The sequence below is a fragment of the Ammospiza nelsoni genome, chromosome 1 (genome assembly GCF_027579445.1).
Source record: "Ammospiza nelsoni isolate bAmmNel1 chromosome 1, bAmmNel1.pri, whole genome shotgun sequence".
NCBI classification, from domain to species: domain Eukaryota; kingdom Metazoa; phylum Chordata; class Aves; order Passeriformes; family Passerellidae; genus Ammospiza; species Ammospiza nelsoni.
In genome coordinates, this window is record NC_080633.1 from 122,466,439 (window position 1) to 122,489,745 (window position 23,307).

Consider the following 23,307-nt stretch of genomic DNA (forward strand, 5'->3'; position numbering starts at 1 on the left):
GTTTTTTGGTAATTGTTGGAACAACTTACTAACTTGGCTCAGTCACTCTACATCTTCAGCTTTTCAAAGGGCCATGGTATGTAAACTGCTCCTGAGTAAAGTCTGAGTGACTGTAGATTGTCTAACCTTACATCACCTACCATTCCTTTTCTGAGAGGCAAGCTTTGAGGTATGTTTTGCTTGATTACCCTCACTGATTTAACTTCTCATGATCAGAGCACCTGCTTGATATGAAGCTAACCATGAGAATGAAATGTCTCTTTTTTTCTTGTAAGCTACAGGAAAAAGGGCTTCAATAGCTTTTTTCCCCCTTTGGATGAATGTCAGCTTGTTTTACGTACACATATAAGTGCCTTAAACTCTCACATGCTGGCTTTGTCTTCCAGAACCAGTCACCCCCACATGAAGACCCAGGTTAACCACTCTAGTCACTAATACAATTCCTGCTTAGAAGGCAGGAATACAAATTCTTTCACATTCACCAGGAAAATACAGAGCAGCAAGTGTGAAGAACATCCTCTCCCCAAATTCCAGCTAAACACCCACATGCACACTCACTACTAGGACTCACTTATCGAAGTGCATGTCTGTACAGCTGTTAAAATAAACACAAACTAGCTGACATGCTCTGCTCCAAGTTTTGGTTCTCAGATTTAATTGTTTAATTGTAAGACCTCAGCAAACACTGCTGAAAAAACAAAATTGCTGTAAATCTGTATGCATTGTAGGCAATGATTTCTGCTTTACTTCCTAGAGGTCACATTTCAGATTTCAAGATCAGTTTCCCTAAAAAGTCAGAAGTTGGGGAGCTCTGTGATCCAAGAACTGCTGACAATCTTCCTGTATTTTCAAAAATGGCTTCTGAAAAATACATTGCAACCTGTTTCTTCACTTCTATCTTTGCTAGCACCACAATTTTCCTTTGATTTCTTTACCCTTCTCTAAGTGAGCCTTATCTGTGCTTTAAGTCAGAGAAATTCTGTGCCCAGAGAAGAATGTCTGCACACATTTTTCTGCTTCTGAGTTTAGAGGAGGCTCTAACTGTGCTAGGCAGATACAGTGTTTTTACAGATGCCAGAAGCATATGCATATCTACGCAGTGTGAGGATGAGAGGAAGGAAGAGCAGCATGAAGCTTTTGGAAGTTACTGAGTCATCTGGTAAGTAAGCATTGCTGAGATGAAGAATTACTCGGCATGCAAGGTCTTTTGAGCAGGAAACATTTTTGGCATATCTGAAAACCAGGGGTGGAAACAGGGAGCTGTTAAGAAAGAAGGCTAGACACAGACAAGCCAGGATTTGTTCTCAAATGACATTTGAGGAGGAAGTTTTGAGGAGTTAAGCCTGCACAGAGGGAGAGAACTAGAGGCTTGATTCACAGCTTTTTATAATCTTCCTGGTAAAAGGGAAAGCCAGCACAACACAAATTAAGAGTTTCCATATATAAAGTTACAGGTATGATCGCCATTCAAAAACTTCTCCATCGTGTCGGGGATTTCCTTCCATCTTTGCTGAGATACATAAGGTAATGCTGAGGGGTTTAACATGCATAAACTTTATTTTTCATATATTTTCACATTAGATATAATTAGGGGTGTAAAGAGAAAAGGATACCTAAAAGAGCTCTGACTAATCTTTAAGCCCAAGCCACGGAGCTGTCAAATTGCTATGATTATTCATTATGGACAGACCTATATTCACATTAGCTTGCTCTTTATGACTGCTGTGGCTAAAGCATCCAATTGGAACACTATCTCTTAAGTCCTACAATGCTGCCTAAATTCTGAAAATTCACATACTGTGACAGCTCTGCACTGCCTCCTTTATGTAAAGATTTGACTTTTACTAATATGTCACAGCACGTGACAAACTGAAGACACTTTCATAAGGAAAACATCAGAAAATGACATCAGAAATTACTTCAGAAATGTCATTCCTCTCCACCCTTTCCTGCAACCAACTAAAAGCCTCCCAAAGTTGGCCAAAGAAAATCCCTCTCATCAAGAGACCTACAAACTATTGGAATTTTTGTAAACAGAAGGGAACCCATGGTCTCAGCTGCCTAAGTCTCACCAAGAGACCAGTGGAGTGAAGAGTAAAAAACTTAAAAGCAAAACAAAAATATAATCTGGAGCTTCCCAAAGAAGTTAAGTTTTAACAGGCTAACAATGCCACACTTTCACTGGGTATTTGGAAATATTTGATGCTATGTGACACTGAGCTCCACCAGAGAGTGCTGTATCCAAGTAACATCTGAGGGTGTCTTACCAGATGTTCAGCCATTGCCTTAGTACAGCACAGCAGCCCTCCCTCCCACCCCCATAACATCACACATGGATATTAGAGATGCATCCCTTGCCTCCAGTCTTGTCAGGCAAGTCTTTCCAACACTGAAATTCTTGTCCCTTTGCTGAAGTTCCCTTTGGAGATTGTCCAAATTATTTTTAAACATCTGTTCACTGTATCCAATACAATTGGATTGTACACCTGTCCCAAGCACTGACTCCAAGCAGCAAGAACTCAGCTCCCACTCCTTCCAAGAACTAAGAGCTGCCAGGATTTAACTTGTCCCCTTTGTTAAAGACATGACTCTACAGACATGGGTAAGGGAGTCCTTCATCATAAGAGCAATCTACAGCACAAGTTTAAAGAACCAAGGGCCACGAGTCACTTACATCCTTTTGGGTAACATTTCTTAGCTGGCTGATCTTAATGGGTAGAGAATAGAATTTGAGGGTAAAGTGGCATTATCTGACCAGGAAATAAACACGGCACTCTGGTTCTTCAGTTTGCAGTTCAAGCAAGCAGTAGATCTAGATATGATACATCTGAATGACTAAGGAGAACCTGGTCTGGAATGTAGAACGAAGAAGTGTTATCTAACCAAGGTAAGATGAACTTATGAGTTTTCTCATGGTGACAGGCTGGCTGTGCTACCATTGGATCAAAATTGATGCACCTTTACTCCATCAAGGTCAGCCACAGGGTGGTTTTGGCTCACACACCTGTTGTGATGCCAGCGAGTGGATGGCACCACTGAAGTGTGAGTTAGCCAGTATTTGGGGAGAATAGCCTCTGAAGGCCAAAGAACTGTGTGGATGTGTGCACAGAGTCTCACACAGCCTGATGGTCAGCTTGAACAGCATTTCAGTGATGGCTGTGGGGTGAGGGAAGCTTTGCTTTGGTTGAAGATGCACTCATGGTTGCTCTAAATCCAGGATTTCTTGTGAATTTCTTATGTAATATGTCCTTCCTCCTGGAAGGGCTCCAGTAAGTGATGTGACAGCATGGCCAGCCCTGTAAATGAGAAGAGAAGGATGCCCTGGTTCTGCCACAGCATTTTTAAGGAGGTGACAGCCACATGCTTTCCCCCATGGCCTAGTGAGGCACACACGTACTGGCAGCATAGGGCTGTGGCAGGATTGTGGCTCAAGGAACATCTGAAAATGTCATCTTGCAGGACACTGTAAATGCAGCCACTGCTTCCTAAGAAGGCTGAGAAGAGACCTTGCGCCTCATCAGATCAGAATGAAATCTGAAGCTTGAGAGGGACGGTAGAACACATCTAGGATAGTGAGGGAAAAGGCATACATGAAATTGCATCAGTGATTTTTTAAATATCTTACCATTCTGACCAATTTAGGCAAAATAAGCATTTCATACTGCAATTTTTTTTATCTACTAAAAGCAAAAGAAGACTGTAATGCCACTAATGCGGCTCCAGAACATAATCTTTTAAGAATATAATATTTAAAGTACTACTGATGCTGAGTGATGTGATTCAATTTCAAGGTATGTTAGAAGTACTTATTAGATAAACATATGCTTATTTCTGGTACATGTTATGAGATGTAACCTATCTTTAGTGCCACATAGAGAGTTAACAAATAGACAGGGTTTTAAAGAGTAATTCAAATAAGAAACAAAGCTGTAATTTCATCATTATGAGAAAATTCATGTTGTGCTTATAGATAAATTCCAAATGTGAAACACATAGCTCACCTCCTAATTTTGTTCACATGTATGAACTGTTAATGGAAAGATGATCAATTTTCACTATAATGTTTAACAACTGTCTGTGGGGTAATGGGGACACAATCAAAGTTACCTGCTCAACCAGAACACTGCAGTCTATATGCAAACTTTCCAAGATTAGAGGCCTCTTTTTACTGAACTACTCAACATTTGTACAAAAAAAGGAGAGAATTCCTGATCTGAAAATTTCACGGCCTAGAAGTAAAAACTAAAGCTTATACCAATAGCCCATGTTAGTGAAGGGGAAGCTAACCTAAAAGGAAATAATGACCCAGAGCATATGTTTCATCTGAATAACCTTTCTGAATTTAGTGCTCAGCTGTGAATAAAGTACCAACATGCTTGAAGTTTTTCTAAATCTTTGACAAAGTTAAAGGTGCTGAGAAAGCCTTTGTCAAAACTAGGAAAGGAGTGTAAGCCTCCTGAGTAATGAAAACTCCACAGAGCACTTTGGCCATAAGTTTGTGGCCTACTACAAATGTCTCATTGCTGAAAAAGTTGAGAGCTGATCTACCAAATCAACATTCAAAGAGAGAAGGAAATAAAAAATGAAAAATAAGTTTCTCACTGCAGATTATACCCTAATACAAATCCAGAGCATGAGATGGTTGAAGCAAAAGCTTAAGACTTTTGTATTTAAAGGAACTGTACCAAAAAAGGAAAGTGTATACTTTATGTTGGCACTGCAGGTTGATATATACTGTTCATGAAATAAGGCAGTGAAAACAATTTGGTTTATCTTCTGATGTTTTTGATGGTTTTCTCGTATGTCACTGTCAGCAACAATAGGTATGCTCTCACAGTAAGACTGCTTTGCTATTCTGATGAACTTAATAAAATTGTGAAAAGCCAAGTGAAAAATCAAAAGATCAATTAATATAGGATCTTTCTTCCTTGTGTTAGGCTTTCTAAGGATAGGACATCCAGTACAAAAGAATTCCTCAGGATGGTAAATGTAGGTGAAGAAATATAAATAATCAATTATCAATCTCTTAAAATAAATGATTCAGTGAGTCATTATGGAAGTGCAAATAACTATATTCAGTAAATTTTAAAAAGATAGGGTTTATTATTATTTCTTTATTGGGGAGATATGAAAGGAGGGAGAAGAACTATAATTAATATCATTAGTACTTCCTCTGTTTTGTTCTTAATTTTCTGGTGGTTATACTGGTAACAGGGACCAAAAATAAACCCTCTTAAGCACTAGGCTGCTGGCTTGAATTCAGCCCCACTGAATGGAGGGCTGGGCAATGCCATATGCAAAATGTGTTGATGAACTCACTGCAGCAGAGATATGGTTATGTTTTTAGTAATGTTTGGTAGACTGAACTGGGACTGAATAGGTCTGGAAATTAAAAATTATTGCCAGAGAAATAAAAGGATATAAGGCAAGATGCTTAAACAGCAATAGGGCTCTGAGAGAACAGTTCTGCTTGACTTAGGTATGAGAAGAACAGAACAGGACATTTCAGTCAAAAGGGACTTAGAACAATCATCTTGTCCATGTCACTGACTAATTCAAAGCTGAGCAAAAGTTAAAGCCTGTTACTAAGGGCATTGTCCAAATATCTCTAGAACACTGACAATCCTGAGCCATCAAACACCTCTCTAGAACAGCCTGTTCCAGTCTTTGACCCCTCTCCTGGTAGAGAAAGTCTTCCTAATGGTATTTTAAGAGGTTCTCACTCAGGTTGTGTGCAGCGATGCAGTGATCCAGCAGTAGGGCATGGAATAGTGCAGCGCTACCATGGTTGGGTCAATGGGCAGCAACATGAGAACTGTCATACTCCTAGTGATGCATGGATAAGTTTTTTAAGAATTCCTTAATTAAAAAACACATAGGCAGGCCTGGCTGCCCTGTTTCAGCTGCATCTGAAGTTGGTTTTGCCACCTGGAATAATGACTTTCTTTAACTGTACTTGAGAACGCTTTAGAGAATAAAAAGCCACATTAGCTAAGACTTAAAAATAAAGCATGTCACAAAAGAGAAAAAAAAATTGAAATGGAAGGGATTGTTGACACTGTCTTGAGAAATGCAGAAGAAACCCAAGTCTGGATGGCTGATTTAACTTTTAGCCTCTGATGGCAACTGCATTTTGGTGAGGTATGACCAGCATTTAAAATGCTATTAAGCAGCTTCCCTAGCTAAGGGCAAATAAAAAAATCTTTCCTGGATCAATTTTAAAATTCCATTTGGCTGCCTTAAAAATATACCAGCACGGAAGTATCATGGTGGCCTACGAAAGCAAACTACAATGCAAACAAGAGGGAGAGGAGTCCATTTTCTTTTCCCACAATCCAAAAAATACTCCAAGATATAATATTTATTACTTAGAATCTTTCTTAATTCACTCTTAATTGAAAATCTTCATTTCCTACTCCTTCTTTGAAGATATCTTCCCTTTGTTGAAGTTTTCTCCGGCTTACACTTTCAGGGTTTCTCATTCTGTTGGTAGCATTGCTGCTTCCTTAAGTAGTATTCCTGGTGGTCTTCCTCCTCATGCTGGACTGGAGGCAAGACAGCAGCTAGCACGTGCCAACACCTACTCACTAAATCCATGAGTACCATGGAGATTGATGCCTACATGTGTTTAGTTTATGGAACTGTCCTGATTTGATCTGGCAGCCTGCTGTCTTTGAAACCATGTACTACCAACATGACCAAAACATATGACAAACAGATAGAATATAAGATAGGATATAAGGTGATATTTTATTATTGCCGCAACCTGACAAAGCCACATCATCATCCAGCAATGTAAAAGTCAGAATATATTCCCAAGGAGTCCTAGTCCACCTAGGGCTAACTTTAAATGCTAGCATCACTGAATACAAGCAGGCTTCAAAGCAAATGGAAATGCAACCTTCCCTTCTTGGTAAGTAAAGATAAGGACTTACAGAAAGTATTCACTGGTAGAAATTGCTTATTAAGTATCTTGTTCAGAAGAACCCAAACCACAAAATTCTTGCACATCAAGGTTGCTACTTTATACCTGGTCAGGGAACAGTTTTGTGCAGTACCCCAAACAACTTCTGCATAGTTTTGCTAGAATATGTATCTACCATATTTTAAATATCTGCCAATGTTTTATTTTCCTGACTGTGACATCAAGAAAATGACACAGCCTTTTCAAAACCCCCACCAAATGCTTCCTGACATGGACTAGACTGAGATCAAAAGCCTTGAGTTACTTATTTACTGGCCCCACGTACAGAGACACACACAGACTTTGGCCAAACTCAAGTTTTTCTGCCTCTGTGTTTACTCTGCTGTGATATTAACACAATACAGTTCTTGGTGTGACCTGACTACTTTACTGCCGGTGTCTCTGCATTTTGCACAGGTATTTGTTGTAAAGCATATGACACCATGTTATCTCACAATGCTTTTGGAAAGTATCACAGCATCTACTCAAGCACACTTGAGCTGCCAGCAACAGCAATGGCAACAGAAAAGGAAAAGGACTTCAGCCAAGCAATTCACATCATAGGTAACATCACAACCTTGTGAGTCTAGCAGTAGGATGATGAAATAGATATTAATGTAATTTCTACCAGCAGAAAAACCAGACTGCCTCTTCTCTCCATGTCAGTTCCTCCAAATCTGAAATTATTTTGAGTTACCCTACCATTAATACACCTGCATACAGAACCTAAATAGTGTTTTTGCAATTTGGACTTTTGTGTTATCTGTTAACTAAAGAATCATTAAGGATAAAAGAATCCCTAAAAACAAGATTTTCTTCCTCTCGAGGTTTATAAATGCATCATTGAAGTGTAGACACATACACACTAATGAATTTCAAAAGCTGTCTGGAGTCAGCACCAAGAACAATTAATTTATTCTTATGTACCCAATCTCTGCTCCATTCCTCTAACTGCTTTAGCAGGTGACTGAAGTAGCTGTGGTATTTCCAAAACAGGGCAACATTTCCTAACTGTATCTGCATAGCAGTCTGTAAGCCTTTATACTTCTGGATTCAATACCATCAGGAAAATGGAACAAATTTATCTTACCTGCTAGAGGCCACTATGAGTGCTGCACAACTATCTCTCACCTCACTGGCACATCAGCTTATGGACACAGAAACTGCCTGTGACCAGCAATCTTAATTATGGCTTGCTTTACTTACCCTGCATTTCTGTTGATGAATACTGACAGAACTTCAAAAAATATCTGTCAAGATTACATGGTGATGCATATGACTTCTGTATCTAGGACAGGCTTCATTTTTCCAGGGTAGATAATATGCAGACATTGTATTTAATGTGAATGATCCCAGCCAAATAACACATGCACTATAATCTACTTGAACGCTTCTAAGCCTGCAGGCTGCCTAACAGGCGATAACTGAGAAGGTAAATTTTTAGCTTTTTCACAGAAAACCTAGAGACTACTTTACTTCATCTGAACTTCACTGGGGCAGCTTTTAACTGCAAAAGTAGGTTTTTTTAAGCTCTTAAAGGATGGGCAGAAGCGAAAGGCTGTAATCCTATTCTCATTGCAAGTGCATATTCTCTGAGAAGATGAATTTTAAATATAGAGAGAGACTGTTAATGTGGCATAATAACTGTCTTTAGTCAGTAGAATTCACACTTCTTTACGTTTCTCCCAGCATGTCCAGACCTTTCTGACATGATGATCCCCAAAGTTCTGCACAGTATTTCAGACTCAGTGTCACTGGGGTCATGCAGAGAAGGGACCATTCGCCATGACGTGCTTCTGTATATACAGCCTGGAAGGGCATTAGCTACTTCTCTTATCACATTTCAAGTGCATGGCTATCATCCTGCTCCATGGGACTTTGGCAACTGACCTTAACAGGAGCAGGTTCACGTCTGCTCTCCAACTGGCCAAGTCTGTCAGCCTGCCTTAAGAACTGTTTTTCAGTAAATTCAAAAAACAAGTGAATTTTTTGCCAAAGCTCTTCTAATCTTTACCTCTTTTAAAATCCTTATTTCATAAAGACACAGTGCCTGTTTTTCTGAGAACACCCTTCTGTTCTTCCACTACAGAAAAAAGCAGAGCCTAGGATACGCACTCAGGGCTTGGGTTGCAGATGTCAACATTTCTTATGCCTGTGGAATATCTTCCAAAAAGGCTCAAAACCGGAAAGACAGTAAATACAGGTGTGTCAGCAAACAACCAACATTAATTTTGAATATACAGGCATAGATACAGATAGGTGAAATAACATGGAAAAACTAGACAGCTTCAGACTCCACTGATTCTACAGATCTAGAGATGCATTACTACCTTAAAATAAAACTCCAGATATTTCTAAGGGATTCATGATTATATTATATGATGTCAGACTTAATTTTTTTAGAACTCTCCTTTATCACCTTGTATTTATAGAAAATACACTGGAAATTATGAACAGGAGTAAAATAAAGAGACTTGAAATTTACTGCTTTTGAAATATATGGCTTTATTAATTTTCTTGGAGGGTTGAGGGCTAATTCAGTATTTTTCAAAACCCGTACTCATTAAGCTGTACCACACTTCCAGCAAAATTAATTTCTTGTATCTAGCATTGAAATTAATTATAAAGTATAAGAGCCTGGAGTGATTGCTGCATTGCAAATGCCAGAACTGGAGAAATATAACAATCAATTTAATTCCACTAAAACTAGGGTATGTGAGCTGCTTAGTCTTGCATCCAAATCTGGCTTCTTTCCAGTATGTTCTTATTCTTTTGTATTTTAGGAGAAACCCCACTCACCATGGCACTTACCATTCTGACCTCACACAGTGTCATTTCTTTCCTTTCCCATTAGTGCTCTAAGTTCTCAATTCTAAACTCTAAGTTTGCAGTATCCATTTACTGCTCCTCTCCTCCAAATCTATCCCATACTCTTCAGTTTGGCAACTGCCTTTGGCAAAATACTTTCTGCTCTTCATCTGATACTTTTTGAGGAACTTCTGCGATTTTCTTAGCCACATTTCAGTATCAGTACTCTACTCTTACCCTCCTTTTACACAGGCAACCATTCTCCTCTTTTGGAACAAGTCTCGTCTGTTAACATCTGTGATTTATCCTTTTAATTCAGCCGTATTTTTCTTTCCTTTTCAAACCATACTTTCAAGGCAAAACCCTCCAATTATTCTGTTCTTGGACTCTCTACCTTTCCTTTACAATTTTCTTTCTATTTAATTTCACCATACAAAAATACCAATTCCATGCTGGCTGTGTTTCAGTTCCAGGTTTTACTCCTGCCCAGACAATAATCTGAATGAATCACTATTATTGAACTAATAGGCAGAAATCTTCATCTCCTCCAAATTCTCAACATGGTCTTCCACATCATACTGAACATTACTCTACATTAATCAAGCCTATATTATGAATGAGATTTTTCAATTTTGGGTATCTCCCTACAGTCCTCCAGGTACTCCTTACAGTAATTGTAAGGGAAAATTACTTGGAATAAAAGGGCATTTATATTACCCATCTATTTCTGTGGCCTTGACAAACACAGAATACAGCTGCAAAGATTATTTTTCTCTAATGGTCCGAATCACATGTTAAAAGTGTAACAGGAGAAACCTAACCTTTAAACATAATTTAAATCTCCACTAGTATAATAAAATCCTTTCAAAATAGATCACCATACTCAACTGAAAATTAGCACTGTAAGTAAAGTTCTCAGTTCTTTGTTCGCTGAATTTCAACATGGAACAAATATTTATGACATGGTTATAAATAGGATTTATAATGGAAATTTTGACACTGTGATAATACTCCCATGTGATAGACCCTACTTCATCTTGTCCTTGGCTGGACACCATGACAGACCAATATAGAAATTCACTGGAGCAGGCCAACAGTGTCCTGGAAGGAATGGTTCTTTTTCAGAGCAAATGAACAATTTTTAACAGGAGAAAGGAAGCACTGACCTCTTTCTCTCAGACTACACCTGTAATTAACACTCCCATAGTGCCAGATTAGATACTTACACCTAGACTAGAATTCAAAAAGTTACTTTGAGATAGTAACACAGCACTGAAGTTAGTCCAGGCTTCCACAAGTTTCACAGCCAGATCCTGCAGCCTTTACTAAGCAACCATGAATTTCATCTGGATACAAATTAACTAGCTCACTACTTATGCAAGTCTGTGAAAATTACAGTGATTGTAACAGCTTTATCTTTCTACAGGAAACCGGTTCTCTGTTATTAGTTTTAAAAGTTAATTTCCTCAAAACTAATAAGGCATATTTTTTCCTAAGCAAACCATTTGATTATGTGACCCAAAAGTATCTTGGAGAGACTGAGAAAGCATCCTGAAGAATTACGGCTATGCCTCTGCAAACTGTCTTTGCTTTGCCTTCTCCCAAGCAGGCTCTCCTGTCCAGATGCATTGCAGGAACACTGAGGAGTGGGTTGAGCCAGCAGGTGTGTCAGGCAGTGCAGCAGGATGGAGGCAGACTCCCAGCAAGCTGGATGGCCCTCACCCTGGGCAAGAGGAAAAATGTGGAAGGAAGGGTGGGGGCATCTGTACCCAGGGCTTGCTGAGACAGGTGATAAATCTGGAAGTCATGCTGTGAAGACTGGTATGACATGACTTATAAAAGTAAGGGGAGAACAAGAACAAAGCTTGAAATTGGCACTTTTTCCTTTAATGCACCTTCTTTCTTTGATTTCTGGATACAACAGAAGTGTATTAGGATACATCTATAGGCTCTGCCTTCTCCAGAGTTCTGTGGAAAGAGGATAGAAGCAATAGATTGTAGAGAAAAAATGGCACAGTAAGAAACCCAGTAACAGATCTGTGAGGATGATGAAGTCATATGTAGAATAAATTCAGAAAATGAACAGACTCTTGTATGACTAAGAATAATGAGAGAGCTTCCGTATGCTTTAAGGCACAAACTGATGGCATGGCTGGTAACTTTAATCAGGCAAAATGCTCATTGTAATTGGCTTTTAAAATAAAACTCTCTGGTCTGGCACACATGCATTTAGCCAGGACATTCCAGTTAATTAGCATCAGCCAGAAATCTCTCTTTCCTGTCCATATGGAGTTTGCGTTTTGAGAACTCGAGGAGGTGGTGATGGCAGAGAAGAGGAAGATGGGAAGGATGGTTTTTTTCCTTACACTACAGATATCTACCACTGGTCAAAAGAGAATGTAAACCACAGCTCCTCTTTAAGGCATTAGTGGCCATTACAAATTGCCTTGTAATAAACTTAATACGCTTATTTCTGAAACTAGTAATGTTCAGCATGTTAATACTGAAGCTTTAACAGTAGCCAAATCTTATAGTAAAATATACTAGTAAACCTTACCAAATTCTTACTCTTATCATTAGGAAGTCTTTGTTCATATATTTCACCTAAAGAAATTCTGTCCATCTCTAAACTTGGACAGCTTTAATTTATAGACTGCTCCTTGATTTCTCTCATGCCTTGTTTAGGAGGTCAAAAGCTGGAAGAATTGTTTTGGTGATCCATGCATGTTTATCTGGCAGCTGGCTGGCCTGACAAATAATCTGCCAGAAAACAACTCAGATCTGAATTTTCAGACCTTAACTGCTCTGTGGTAAAGTGCCCAGACTGCTCTTACCCTGCAGCAAAGTAGTTGTACCCTTCTTTCATTTAATCAAATGTTATTCATTCAAACTGAATGAAAGAGCAGTATCCATTTGCTGCAGGGTATACAGGCACACAGACAATTATGGCTTAGCTGTCTAATCTGTGCAAGTCCATACTTCAGTTTACCTCCTGATAGTGTGTTTACAAGACCACATCCTAAAGACAGTCTGGGAATTTAGAATGAATGCGTCAGTCAAAGCATCCACTAACCTTGTGCAAGGCTAGAACAATACTCCCCCTTTTCACTGAGTATCAAAAACCTTTCTTTTCTGTTACACCTTTGATACAGTATTCCCATCAGTCATTTGTTCTTCTCTAGGTTCTACAAAAGACACAAAAAAGCATTTATTTTTTCTCTAAGTGAAGACAAATCTCAAACTGTCCCTGGATGACTCCCCTGAATGAGGCTATGACTCAGGTTTCATTTGTTTCCTGTCCTGGTGTGCTCTTTTTTGACACATCCACAAGTTTAGTGATGCCTGGAGGAAATAAACAGGGCAGAGCTGGGATTTCTCAGAATTTATTTCTTGATAAAAAGGCCAGTAAAGTATGGTCTCTAAAAAGAGTACAACATTTGTTAAATCTACAAAATGTAGAGCCTTGTGGGCAGGGCTCTGCAAAGACACACATCCTCCTAATTATTAATCGCTAGCCAAATATCTGCTACAGCAAAAGTAGAAGCAGGGTCTTGCCTGAGAACAGCATGAACAAACTCAGGGAAAACAGTTCTCTGCAACCTTGTGAGTCCTTACACTATGGCTCTGGCCTTTTCAATCATACTTGGCTTTCCTTACGTGCAAATACTCAGGCAATCAATCACTGGGAGAGCTGAATCTCAAGATTTCTGCCGTACCTCATTATTATTCTTACCTGCTGGATGCTACTTTACTTCCTACTGCTTTGTTCTCCTCTTAACCTCCTTTTAAACCACACTACAAAGGTAGAGCCTCTTGGCAGCTTCTGAAGAATGCCTTAATGAACACAAAGGTGAAACATGAGAGAAAGGATTTGGGAAGTAAGAACTGCCATGGTACAATGGATGATGAATATTCACTGTAATTATAATTTGTGCTTAATACTAGGCTATATGCCCCAGAAAGATGCTTTTTAAGAACTTGAAATTTAAGAGCTTTATCAAAGGTTTTCAAATATTGAAATGGTTTTAGGCTGCAAGTAATTAAGAGATCACTCATTAAGACAAAAAAGAATGGTTCTGTTATTTAGAGAAGTATTTGTATTTCACTTCTTTTTGTCTCTGTTTCAAGAGGCTTGTTGATATGCTACATACATTTACTGCTGACAGCATGCTTGCCTGCCATACTAAGCAGTTAAAGAAATAAGAGAAAAATTACACTTTCTCATCATAACCTATTTACAAGACTATTTGGTACAATGGAAAGGTTCACTTAACTATAGTTTCAGAGAATGAGACAGAATACTTATTGATACCTTTTAGCAGCACTTACAGATACTGTAAAAATAAAAAGCTCAAGCAGTAAAAGAAAACCAAGAAGTTGCTATTAGGAAACAATAAGTTACCTTCTTTTCATTCAAATACATGAAAAATGCTATTTGAAAAGCAGATATTTACTTCTGTTTGTGTGAGTGAATGTAAATACTTGGAAATATTTATCTATTTTATTACCATAAATGACAAAAGCTAATAGTAACACTGTCCAGTTACTCTTGGCATGACTCTTGGGAAATGCTTAAACAAACAAGTATGTGTACAAGTGAGTGGGTTAACTGGTAATACACAGAAGAAGTGCATCTGAGAAAGGTATCCCATACACCAAGCCTGGAAAACATCTCAGGCATGGCAGTACTTGAAATCATCACAATGATTTTGTGAACCTGCAGGAGTTTATTTGGAATAACTGAGATTTAGTTAACACCTTGGTATTTAAAAGTTGTTTGCATAATGGGAGGAGATTTTTTTTCAAATGTATAGAAATATGCTGTATTTAACTATCTTGGGAACAATTAGAGAATTCAAAATTTGGAGTCCAGAAAACATATTTATCTTTTGCTAGGAGCTAGCTAACCAAGAGAGATTTCCACACAGAGAACAGAGTAAGTAAACTTTGAGAAAGGCTTGGCTGTGTCATTGCACACATATCCAGCTTCACTTGAGGAAGAGATACAAACTCTCCTCTTTTGTAAATAGAATAAAAGTTTCAAATGAGAGGAAAATAAGATCCCACACCTTCTCTCCCATATCTCAGCTGATCTGTCAGCAATGCTACTTCAATTGCTGTGGCAGGGAGTAAAAAGACACATTCTTGATCTGGGTGATTTCTTGGTGTCAAATTTCACGCTGTCAGATGTTGGCATTTTCACTCAAGTACTCTAGTAATTGCTTTATTTGAAGGGTTTGGCAGCTTTTTAGTAGTTTCTTTCCAAATGCTTCAATTATTTGTGTGGCTAAGGTTATAACTTCTTAACTTACGAATGGCAAGATGGTCTGCTGCTGTAAACTGGGATTTCTTCAGCTGGTGGAGAATGAAATAATGAAAAATGAAAAAGACTTGACTATGATAGCAGTAAATATGGGCCAATAATATAAATGCACAGGAGAGGTAGTACTGAGGTCATTCCCAACAGTGAAAAGTACATATTTATACTGTTTTAAAGCCAGTAAAGCCTTACTACTGGAAATAGTTCTGCTGAGTTTTGCCAACAGTTCTGGACTGCCATGTTCAGAAAAGATGAATTTATATCAGGATGTGTACAAAGAAAGTCTGCAAGACTGGTAAAGGAAATGAAAATTCCAATCAGGTGAATAATCCTTGACTTAGGCACTAAATTAATACAAGAAGAGGTCCTCAATCCCCCCAACCCCAAAACACATTCTCTCTCTACAACCAAATACTTAGGAATAAAGAAGAAATCAAGTATTCTCTAAGGTAACTGACAGTAAGGATTTAGTAACAAGCTATACATAGTGACCACTTGAACTAAAAATTGAAGTAAATAGGTGTGTTATCAGAAAATGTTGCAGAATGTTGTTCTTTGCATTTTTGGGTCATTATAGCCTGCATTCACTATATGGGTGCATTTAAGTAAGTTTGTGTCTGAAACAAGGATGAACAGAAAATGACAGTAAGTGAAAATGAATCTCAGAGCTATAATCTCTATTAGCATGCGAGTACAGGCAGATCCTTGAGAAGTAATAACAAGATATGACTCAACTCAATTTGACAGGTGAAAAAAGGGCAGACATGAAAAGACATTAAACTGGCAAATGGAGTTTCATTTTATCTATCCAATTTTAAGCTAAAGAGCAGTACACAGAAATATGAACCTCATGGAAAGACAGCAGAAAAACAATGCAAAATCAACTTTGCTTCTTCCTGCAGCAACTTTTCAAACACCATGAGAGATGAAAACAGGCTGCAATGCTGATGTATGTGGGACAGACCTAATTCTATGCCATTGTGAATATAGAATTAATGTTCTACAGAGCACCCCAGGCATAACAGAGGAAGATTCTCTTGCAGGTTATGTATGTCTAATGGTAAAACATTCTCCAAAATTTAGCCCTTAGCTAACCAAGACTGTCAGGAATTCTACTGGACAGTAAAAAACCTATAGATCTTCCCACTAATAAACACATCATAGAATTAATCCAAATTTCTGTTGATTTATAATTGCTGAAGTCTTTGATACTGTCCTGAATAAACTATTAATCTGAGGCAAAATTATGTGCTTGATACTGACTTTTCAACACTCAGCTGTTTTCATACAAAGAAAAAGTCACCAAATTATTACCAACTGAGAACAAAATCTCCTTGAACAATGTGCATTCCTCATGACATACACATGACTTAGTTCTGTGTAAAAGACAACATTCAAGATGGAATCAACACTTAACAGAATCTTTTCACTGTAATAAAACAAACAGCCCCATAAAACCCCAATCCACAATTACCTGGTTGGTAGAAATTTGGTGAAAGTTCTCTGGCAACTGCTCTTGCAATATCACATTCCTGGCGAGCAGCCTGAGCAGCCTGATCCGCAGCATCAGCTTTAGCTCTTGCGTGTGCGGTTCTGTACAAAGCAGAAAAGAGTTTATGTGCAGAGGATCTTGCATCAGGTGCATCAAGCATGAGAGAGCAAAGGACCCCAGCCATCATACACCATCCTGTACAGGGCACTCTTAGACAAACTGTTGTGAGGAACTGCAAATCAGTGAAGTATTTCAGGATCAAATCACTATTCCTCTCAGCTCTTCAGTCCTGTTCAACCTTGGATCACATTTATTTGCAGGAACACAATTTCCAGCCCAAGCTTGTAATTAAAATTCCTAAAGTGAGGGAAAGAATAGTGTCTGACAAAAACACAGGATTAGGGTTTATTTACATGTTACCAGAATGTGTACAGAAGTGCACAGAAGGTCAGACTGGCCACCAGACTGACTCCTAAACAGGATTCTGGGAGTTCAGGACACATGGTGCTCAAAGGAACTGAGGAAGGCTACTACTTTTACCACATTTCAAAGTTAATGCTGGGTCAATGCTGGGTGCCAAGTGGAAATTTCTGAAGGGAAAAATTCAAGTATATTAGCCCAAAATATAGGAAATGTCTTCCACAATCAGATCGTGTTGGTAAAGGAACAGCCTGGAAAATATGTTTAACACTTCAATAGGCTTTTGTAGAAATGGGAACTTAACTGTCCTAATTTCTTGTAACTCTCTGAATTTCAAATTCAAAAACAATCTGAAAAGGCAACTTTTCGGAAGTCAAGACAACAGTGTGGAATACTTTGGTAAAGTAATCTGCACTCTGCTGCCACTTTTTTCTTCTTGCTATTTCTCAAAAACCCTCATGAACAGCTTCTGCAAAGGCCTCTGGTTCCAGATTGCAAACTGATAGTTCTGTTACTGCAGGTTTGCATCACTGCATGTCCCATCTTCCCTCTCCACTTTATTTTCCAAACAGTCATCTGTTTAAAAATTCCTGATGGTAGTGATCTCTCTGTGCCTCTACAGCACTAGCACATAGCCTAGAGCTATGAAATGGCTGGTTAGAACAGAAGGGAAGCTAAACATGGCAAACCAGCAGAATATTTTGAGACTCTAAAGATATTAATAACGTTTTTAAACCAAATACATTACATTTTGTGATCTCATGACTTTTCTCATAACATTCTAATAGAAAACTGACATAGAAGTAAGAAAAGAATTAGTTAACAGGACAACAATAGCATCAAATTTTATCCCATGTGCCTGGTAATAGCAATGAGTAGCAATTAAATAAATGAAAATTTCTAACAACTTCACTGTAAAAATTCAGTTTTATTTTCAAGACATAAAGAAAGGTTCTATGTGTTTTAGATAAAAGAAGAATTAAATGTTAGCATTAACCAGAATGAGCATTGAGAGATTAACAGTATGGCAGACTTTGCATTTCTAAAAGGATGTTTAATCCCATAGGGCACTAGTATAAACACAGACATAAAAAAACCACATAGACAGTTTCATCTGTGGTGCCCAGAGAAGATTTATTTAAGTTAAATCCTCCCTAAAATGTGTGTGGGGATAAATGTTGAATGTTCTTTCAAAGCTTAGCTTGTAATAATTTACTGGATAAATATTAGCTTATGCTGCCTTCTTGAAGGTCCTCCTAGGTCTGTGAGAAAAAAAGATAATGAGCAAGTGAATTGTAACACCTTTGCTTTGTACTCAGGATGGGGGAAAGAAACTGTTAATAAAAATAAATACACTGTGTAATACCATATGTGCTCTGTGCAGTTCATGAATGGGTGCATGGTATGTGCCTGCTTAGTAACAGTAATCAAACACGTTCTTTCTCTAGAATCATTATTTTCAATTAGATGAGCTATTCTTAGCTCCTGCATAATTATGTCTATGTAGCATAAACCTAATGAAGCAGTCCTAGCACTGGGACATTGTTTGGTGAGACAATAATGTAGTCTGCTCATAGATAAACTAGACACTGGTCATCTTTTTGTGATGAAAGAACAACCAGACTACTCCCATGAAAAAATAGCCTAATACTATTGCTACTGCTAAGACAGACATTTTAAAAGCTAATACACTAACCAACCAGCACCAATAAAACATACTGAAAGGATAATACATTTATTTATTGATGCCTATGAATTTTCTATATTATTATATACTAGAAGCAAAACAGACATTCTATTGAAAAGTACAGTATCAATTAGTTAAGGAATTGAGTGGTGACATGAGTACGAAGCCAGTGTAACTTTGTCACATGAAGCTGGGCAGAGCAGGTCACAACAGGAGGAAGCCAAAGGAACAGAAGGTAAATGAGCATAGCTTTCCTTGGCTGCCTGATCTCACACCTCTTTTTTCAGCTCACACTTCCTGCTGTTCTGCCCCTTTTGTACTCGCAGTGAGGAGCTGCAGCAGAGCCGAACGGGAGCGAGCAGTGCCAAGGCGCGTCCCAGCAGCGACACACGGAGCAGGGCTCAGGGCCGGGACCAGCACTGCAGGGCAAGGCACGGGACACGGTTACGCTCCTGAGCAGGCCTTCGACAGCCACACCGGAGAGTGTGCCCATGTCTGTGCTGAGACACTTCCCTGACAGCCTCCTCACCGCTGATGAGCGGCGACAAAAGTGACAAGCAACGGGAAGGCGGCAGAGCTGATCCTCCTGCACAGAGGAGCAGCTCTGTGCCTGCCCTGAGCACAGGCTCTTCACTCCTGCAATTGTTTGCTATTTATCACCTTGGCATTTGGCTGCTTCTCTGGCTAACTCTCCATTTGCAACTGCATACTTAGATAAAATTTAACTTCTTGCACACTTAATTCTAAGCGTCAGACTCAAATAATTTTTCTGCTGCTACTTATTTCCCGTTTTTTTTTTTAAATTCTGTCTTCCACATTTGATCTGCCTGTATGTTTTCCAGATGACTTGCTTACAGTTACTGCTGCTTGATACTACATTTTGTCTGTACTTGTTTTATTCTGCCTTGAACTGACCCACACACTATCAGACTAGTATTATCAGAAACTATGGAGAAATATTTTAGTTTTGAATGACAACATTTGTAAAGGAGAACTATCCAAGCAGAAATAGAATCCATTTGCTCAATTTAGGCTTCCTACAGTTTTGGAAAAGTTCCTTTACCTTTCATTTTGGGGGTAAATAAGTTTTGTTTGCTATCAGCAATTTTTCATAGAAATTTAAGTCTATGATATATCACATGAAAATGACCCATAACTGAATGACCACCATCTACTTGAGAGCTGTTTTTTTTTCCTCCAGGGAACTCTATGTCCTTTGCTATGACAAGAGATCTTTATGAGAACTCTTGAAAGCAAAACTCAAGAAAAAAAAAAAAAAAGGCCTCCTTTCCTATCCCCAGCCAAGAAAAAGACTGTGGTAGGTTTTTTCCAGGAAGGATTGATCTCATGTTTCAGCAGCAAAATAGAAATTATGCAGGAAAGAAGGCAGCAATTCACAGATTGCAAAACAGTACAGAAAGACAAGTAACCTGCTTTGCAATGCTGCATTCTAATTTATAGCAAAGGACCTTTAACAATTTTTTTATTTAAAGTGAATAGGCTGCTCTTTGTAAAAAATTATTTCTCAGCAACTCTAATACCTAATACACACTAGTAATACCTAATACACACTAGTAACTTTTGAATTACTGTGTGGGTATATTTGTATTTCTTCTGGAAAGAATCAGGACTATCATTAATATTCAACATGATGTGACAAATGCATGCTTGAAAGCTTTCAAATGAATACAAAATTGAAGTATTTACCAAAATAAATTCATATTTAGAGGGACAATCTACCACTTCACTAATGAATGCACAGAGATGGTAAATTTAACAGAGACAGGGGCATCAAATTAAGTTGTATCTGTGGCAGGAATCAAACTATACTTACATTAAAAAGGAATTTGTAGCTATAGCTCATGGGGAGTCCTGGTACCTCTGGCAGCATGTGGAGTCCTGGCAGATACCAATATATCTGATACCTGGTAGGTACCAGATAGCACCAGTCTCTGTGATCAGTGAGTGAGGGCTGGGGCACCAAAAAGCTGAGACACTGCATACCAGGGTCTGATTTTAGAGCAGTCTAAGTTTCCTAGACTGTGGGACAACTGGTATCACCACTGATGTCTTTTTTTTTCTGTGTTTCACTGTGTAGGTAAATAGGAATACATCATATTAACTACACTAAAAAATTATAAACACAGAGTCAGAGGCTTCTTACAAGCAGCTCCCTCTTTCAGCAATACTATGGTCAGATTTCTATCTATTCATGTATGAAAAGTAACTTGAACGAGGAGTGCTGAGGTTTGAAGAGCTTAAACAATATTATCTCCCCTTCTGCAGCAACAATGCTTATATATAATGCCATGTGCCTGGAATGCATTATGCAATGTTTATCTAAATTTAAAACCCATTTAGAACTGTCCATTACCCTCCAGATTATTTTGTATTTCCATGGTATCCTTCAACGCATTTGTAATGCTGCCTCATTCACAGTCAACTAAAAATGTAAGCAGCATATGTTTACTTTGTTTCATTCTTCAGATTTTATTAAACACAGTGAATCCAGCATAAAGCTTTCTAGGAGCTTGCTTTCTATTTCTTAAAATTGTAAAAATAATTCTGCTTTCCATTTGCCAAGTATATGACACACAATAATGCTCCTATCACATTATCCTAAACTAATAATATATACAATGTTAAATTAATAGATTTCTGTATTGTAAGAATAAAAATATCAGTAATGGCCAAACCTACTTTAAGTTCTCAAGAGATATTTTTTATTAATGACAGGTATCAGGTTTATCTGTGTAACATTACATATTGTGTATGTAATGCTACCAATTACCATCCTTCTTGAAACTGGAATTCTCTAAAAACAATCCTACCTTCCTAAATTCTAACATGCAGTGATTGTTCTAGGAAACAGAGAGTATTGTCTTGGGGCTTTTTCCCAAGTATGAAACTTTCCAACATTTTCACATTTTTTTCTATCTGTCAGAGAAAAACTTTGCAATTTGCAAAATCAAGTGTTGGTAAAATTGGTACAGAGATCCATAGCATTTCCAGGTAAAATGAACCGGAGAGAAAGACTTCAAGGGAAGTTCTTTGCTAGATGAATTTTTTCCTTGCCTCCATTTCATTTCTATATTCTCCTCATATTATGTATCAGGAATGAATGCTTAATAGATACAGAACATCTATGCATTTTTTAACATCGCAAGTGAGAGACTGGCATTTATCAAGTCCTGTAGTCATTCTTTGCTTCTTTCAGTGATAATACTGGGTGAAAACCAATATTCTGCTATGGTAGAATTAAAAATACATACTTGCATGACTCTGTAGAGCTACCTAAGAGCTCGAGGCTTCCTGACACTCAGCAGCTCACTGCTGTGATAGCTTAGAAGTGAGGGTAGGTCCCTTGCTGAATACCAGCAAGAAATGGGGGTGTCTGGGAGAAACTGAAAGAGGAAAAATATTGACTAATAGATAATGCAATACAAGAGCTTCACTTCAGTAAGTAATTTAAAGCAATCCTAAACTCCAGACTGAATTAACAAAATGAGATATATGCCCTCATAGAACTTTACTTTATCAATCTCCTTTGAGCTTTACTGATTTTTAATCTCAACCAGCCACTGCTTCTTTATGAAGTGACTTCAGACACTAACTGGACTAGCTTGGTACTACCAGTGAAGCCCAATGTAGTAAAGCACGAGCAGGTCTATAATGCAAACACTCTTGGCGCATCAATCTGTATCACCTTACCTAATGGATTTTGCTTCTGAAAACTCCTCCTTCCCAGCCTAAATTAATTTCTCATATTTTTCAGTCCTTACTCAGAGGAACTTCAAAAATACTAACCTTTAGTTAGTAATGCCTGAAAAACTGAGGAAATTCCTTACACTTGGCAAACAGCCGACCTGTTTTCAGTACTTGAAAACATAACCAGGGGTTAATGACTGGTAAACCAGACGTCAGTTTTAGGCATAAATAACAGCATAAATAAATTGGGTCTATGTCCACAGAGATTTACAGCCTAACAGTGTATTGTGCCAGACATCACACTTTCACAAAGTATTTTGCCAAACACTTCATATACATGTAAAGATTATGGGTCCTATACCTTATCTTGTTTGCCTTGATTTAACATACTTGGACTATTTTTTTTTAAGGTATCTGATTTTGTACCCTATGGCAATGTATTCAAACAATAGCATAAATTACATGCAATTAGTGAAGTACATCAGAATAGATTAAAAGCTAACTGTGACACATTACAAAGCTTAATGCAGAAAACATCAAAGAAAATGGCTGACCACGTGCTTTCTACCTTAGGAGTTAGTTTCTTGTTTCAGAATTATTTAATATTTCACTTTTAGAATGTCTCAATACAAGCTGAAACATACTGTGGTAGAGCTGGCAAGTTACACAACTTCTGAATTCTGAAAAACCCTCAAGACAATTTACTGTAACCTAAAGTTACTGTAATCTACAGCTTACTGCAACATGAAGTTCACTCATAGCAACTCCAAACCTCACTGTGTTTAAGTGTACCAAAACAAAACACTGGGAAACAAAAATCTAGCCAGTATTAGAGAAGGTCGTGGAAAGCAGCACAAAAGCAGAGGGCACCTTGCTGGCTGGTCCCACACATTACTGCAAAAGAAAGT

General features: G+C 38.2%; 1 protein-coding gene across 5 annotated transcripts in view; it reads right to left on the minus strand.

Annotated features, from left to right (window-relative positions):
* The window catches only part of JPH1 (junctophilin 1), an 82,434-nt gene that overhangs the window by 11,141 nt on the left and 47,986 nt on the right, over positions 1 to 23,307 (minus strand). For all 5 annotated transcript variants that reach the window (XM_059467697.1, XM_059467704.1, XM_059467690.1 and 2 more), the window contains exon 3: positions 16,567 to 16,685. In XM_059467697.1, coding sequence (XP_059323680.1) covers positions 16,567 to 16,685 — 119 coding nt within the window. The remainder of the gene's footprint in view (positions 1 to 16,566; positions 16,686 to 23,307) is intronic.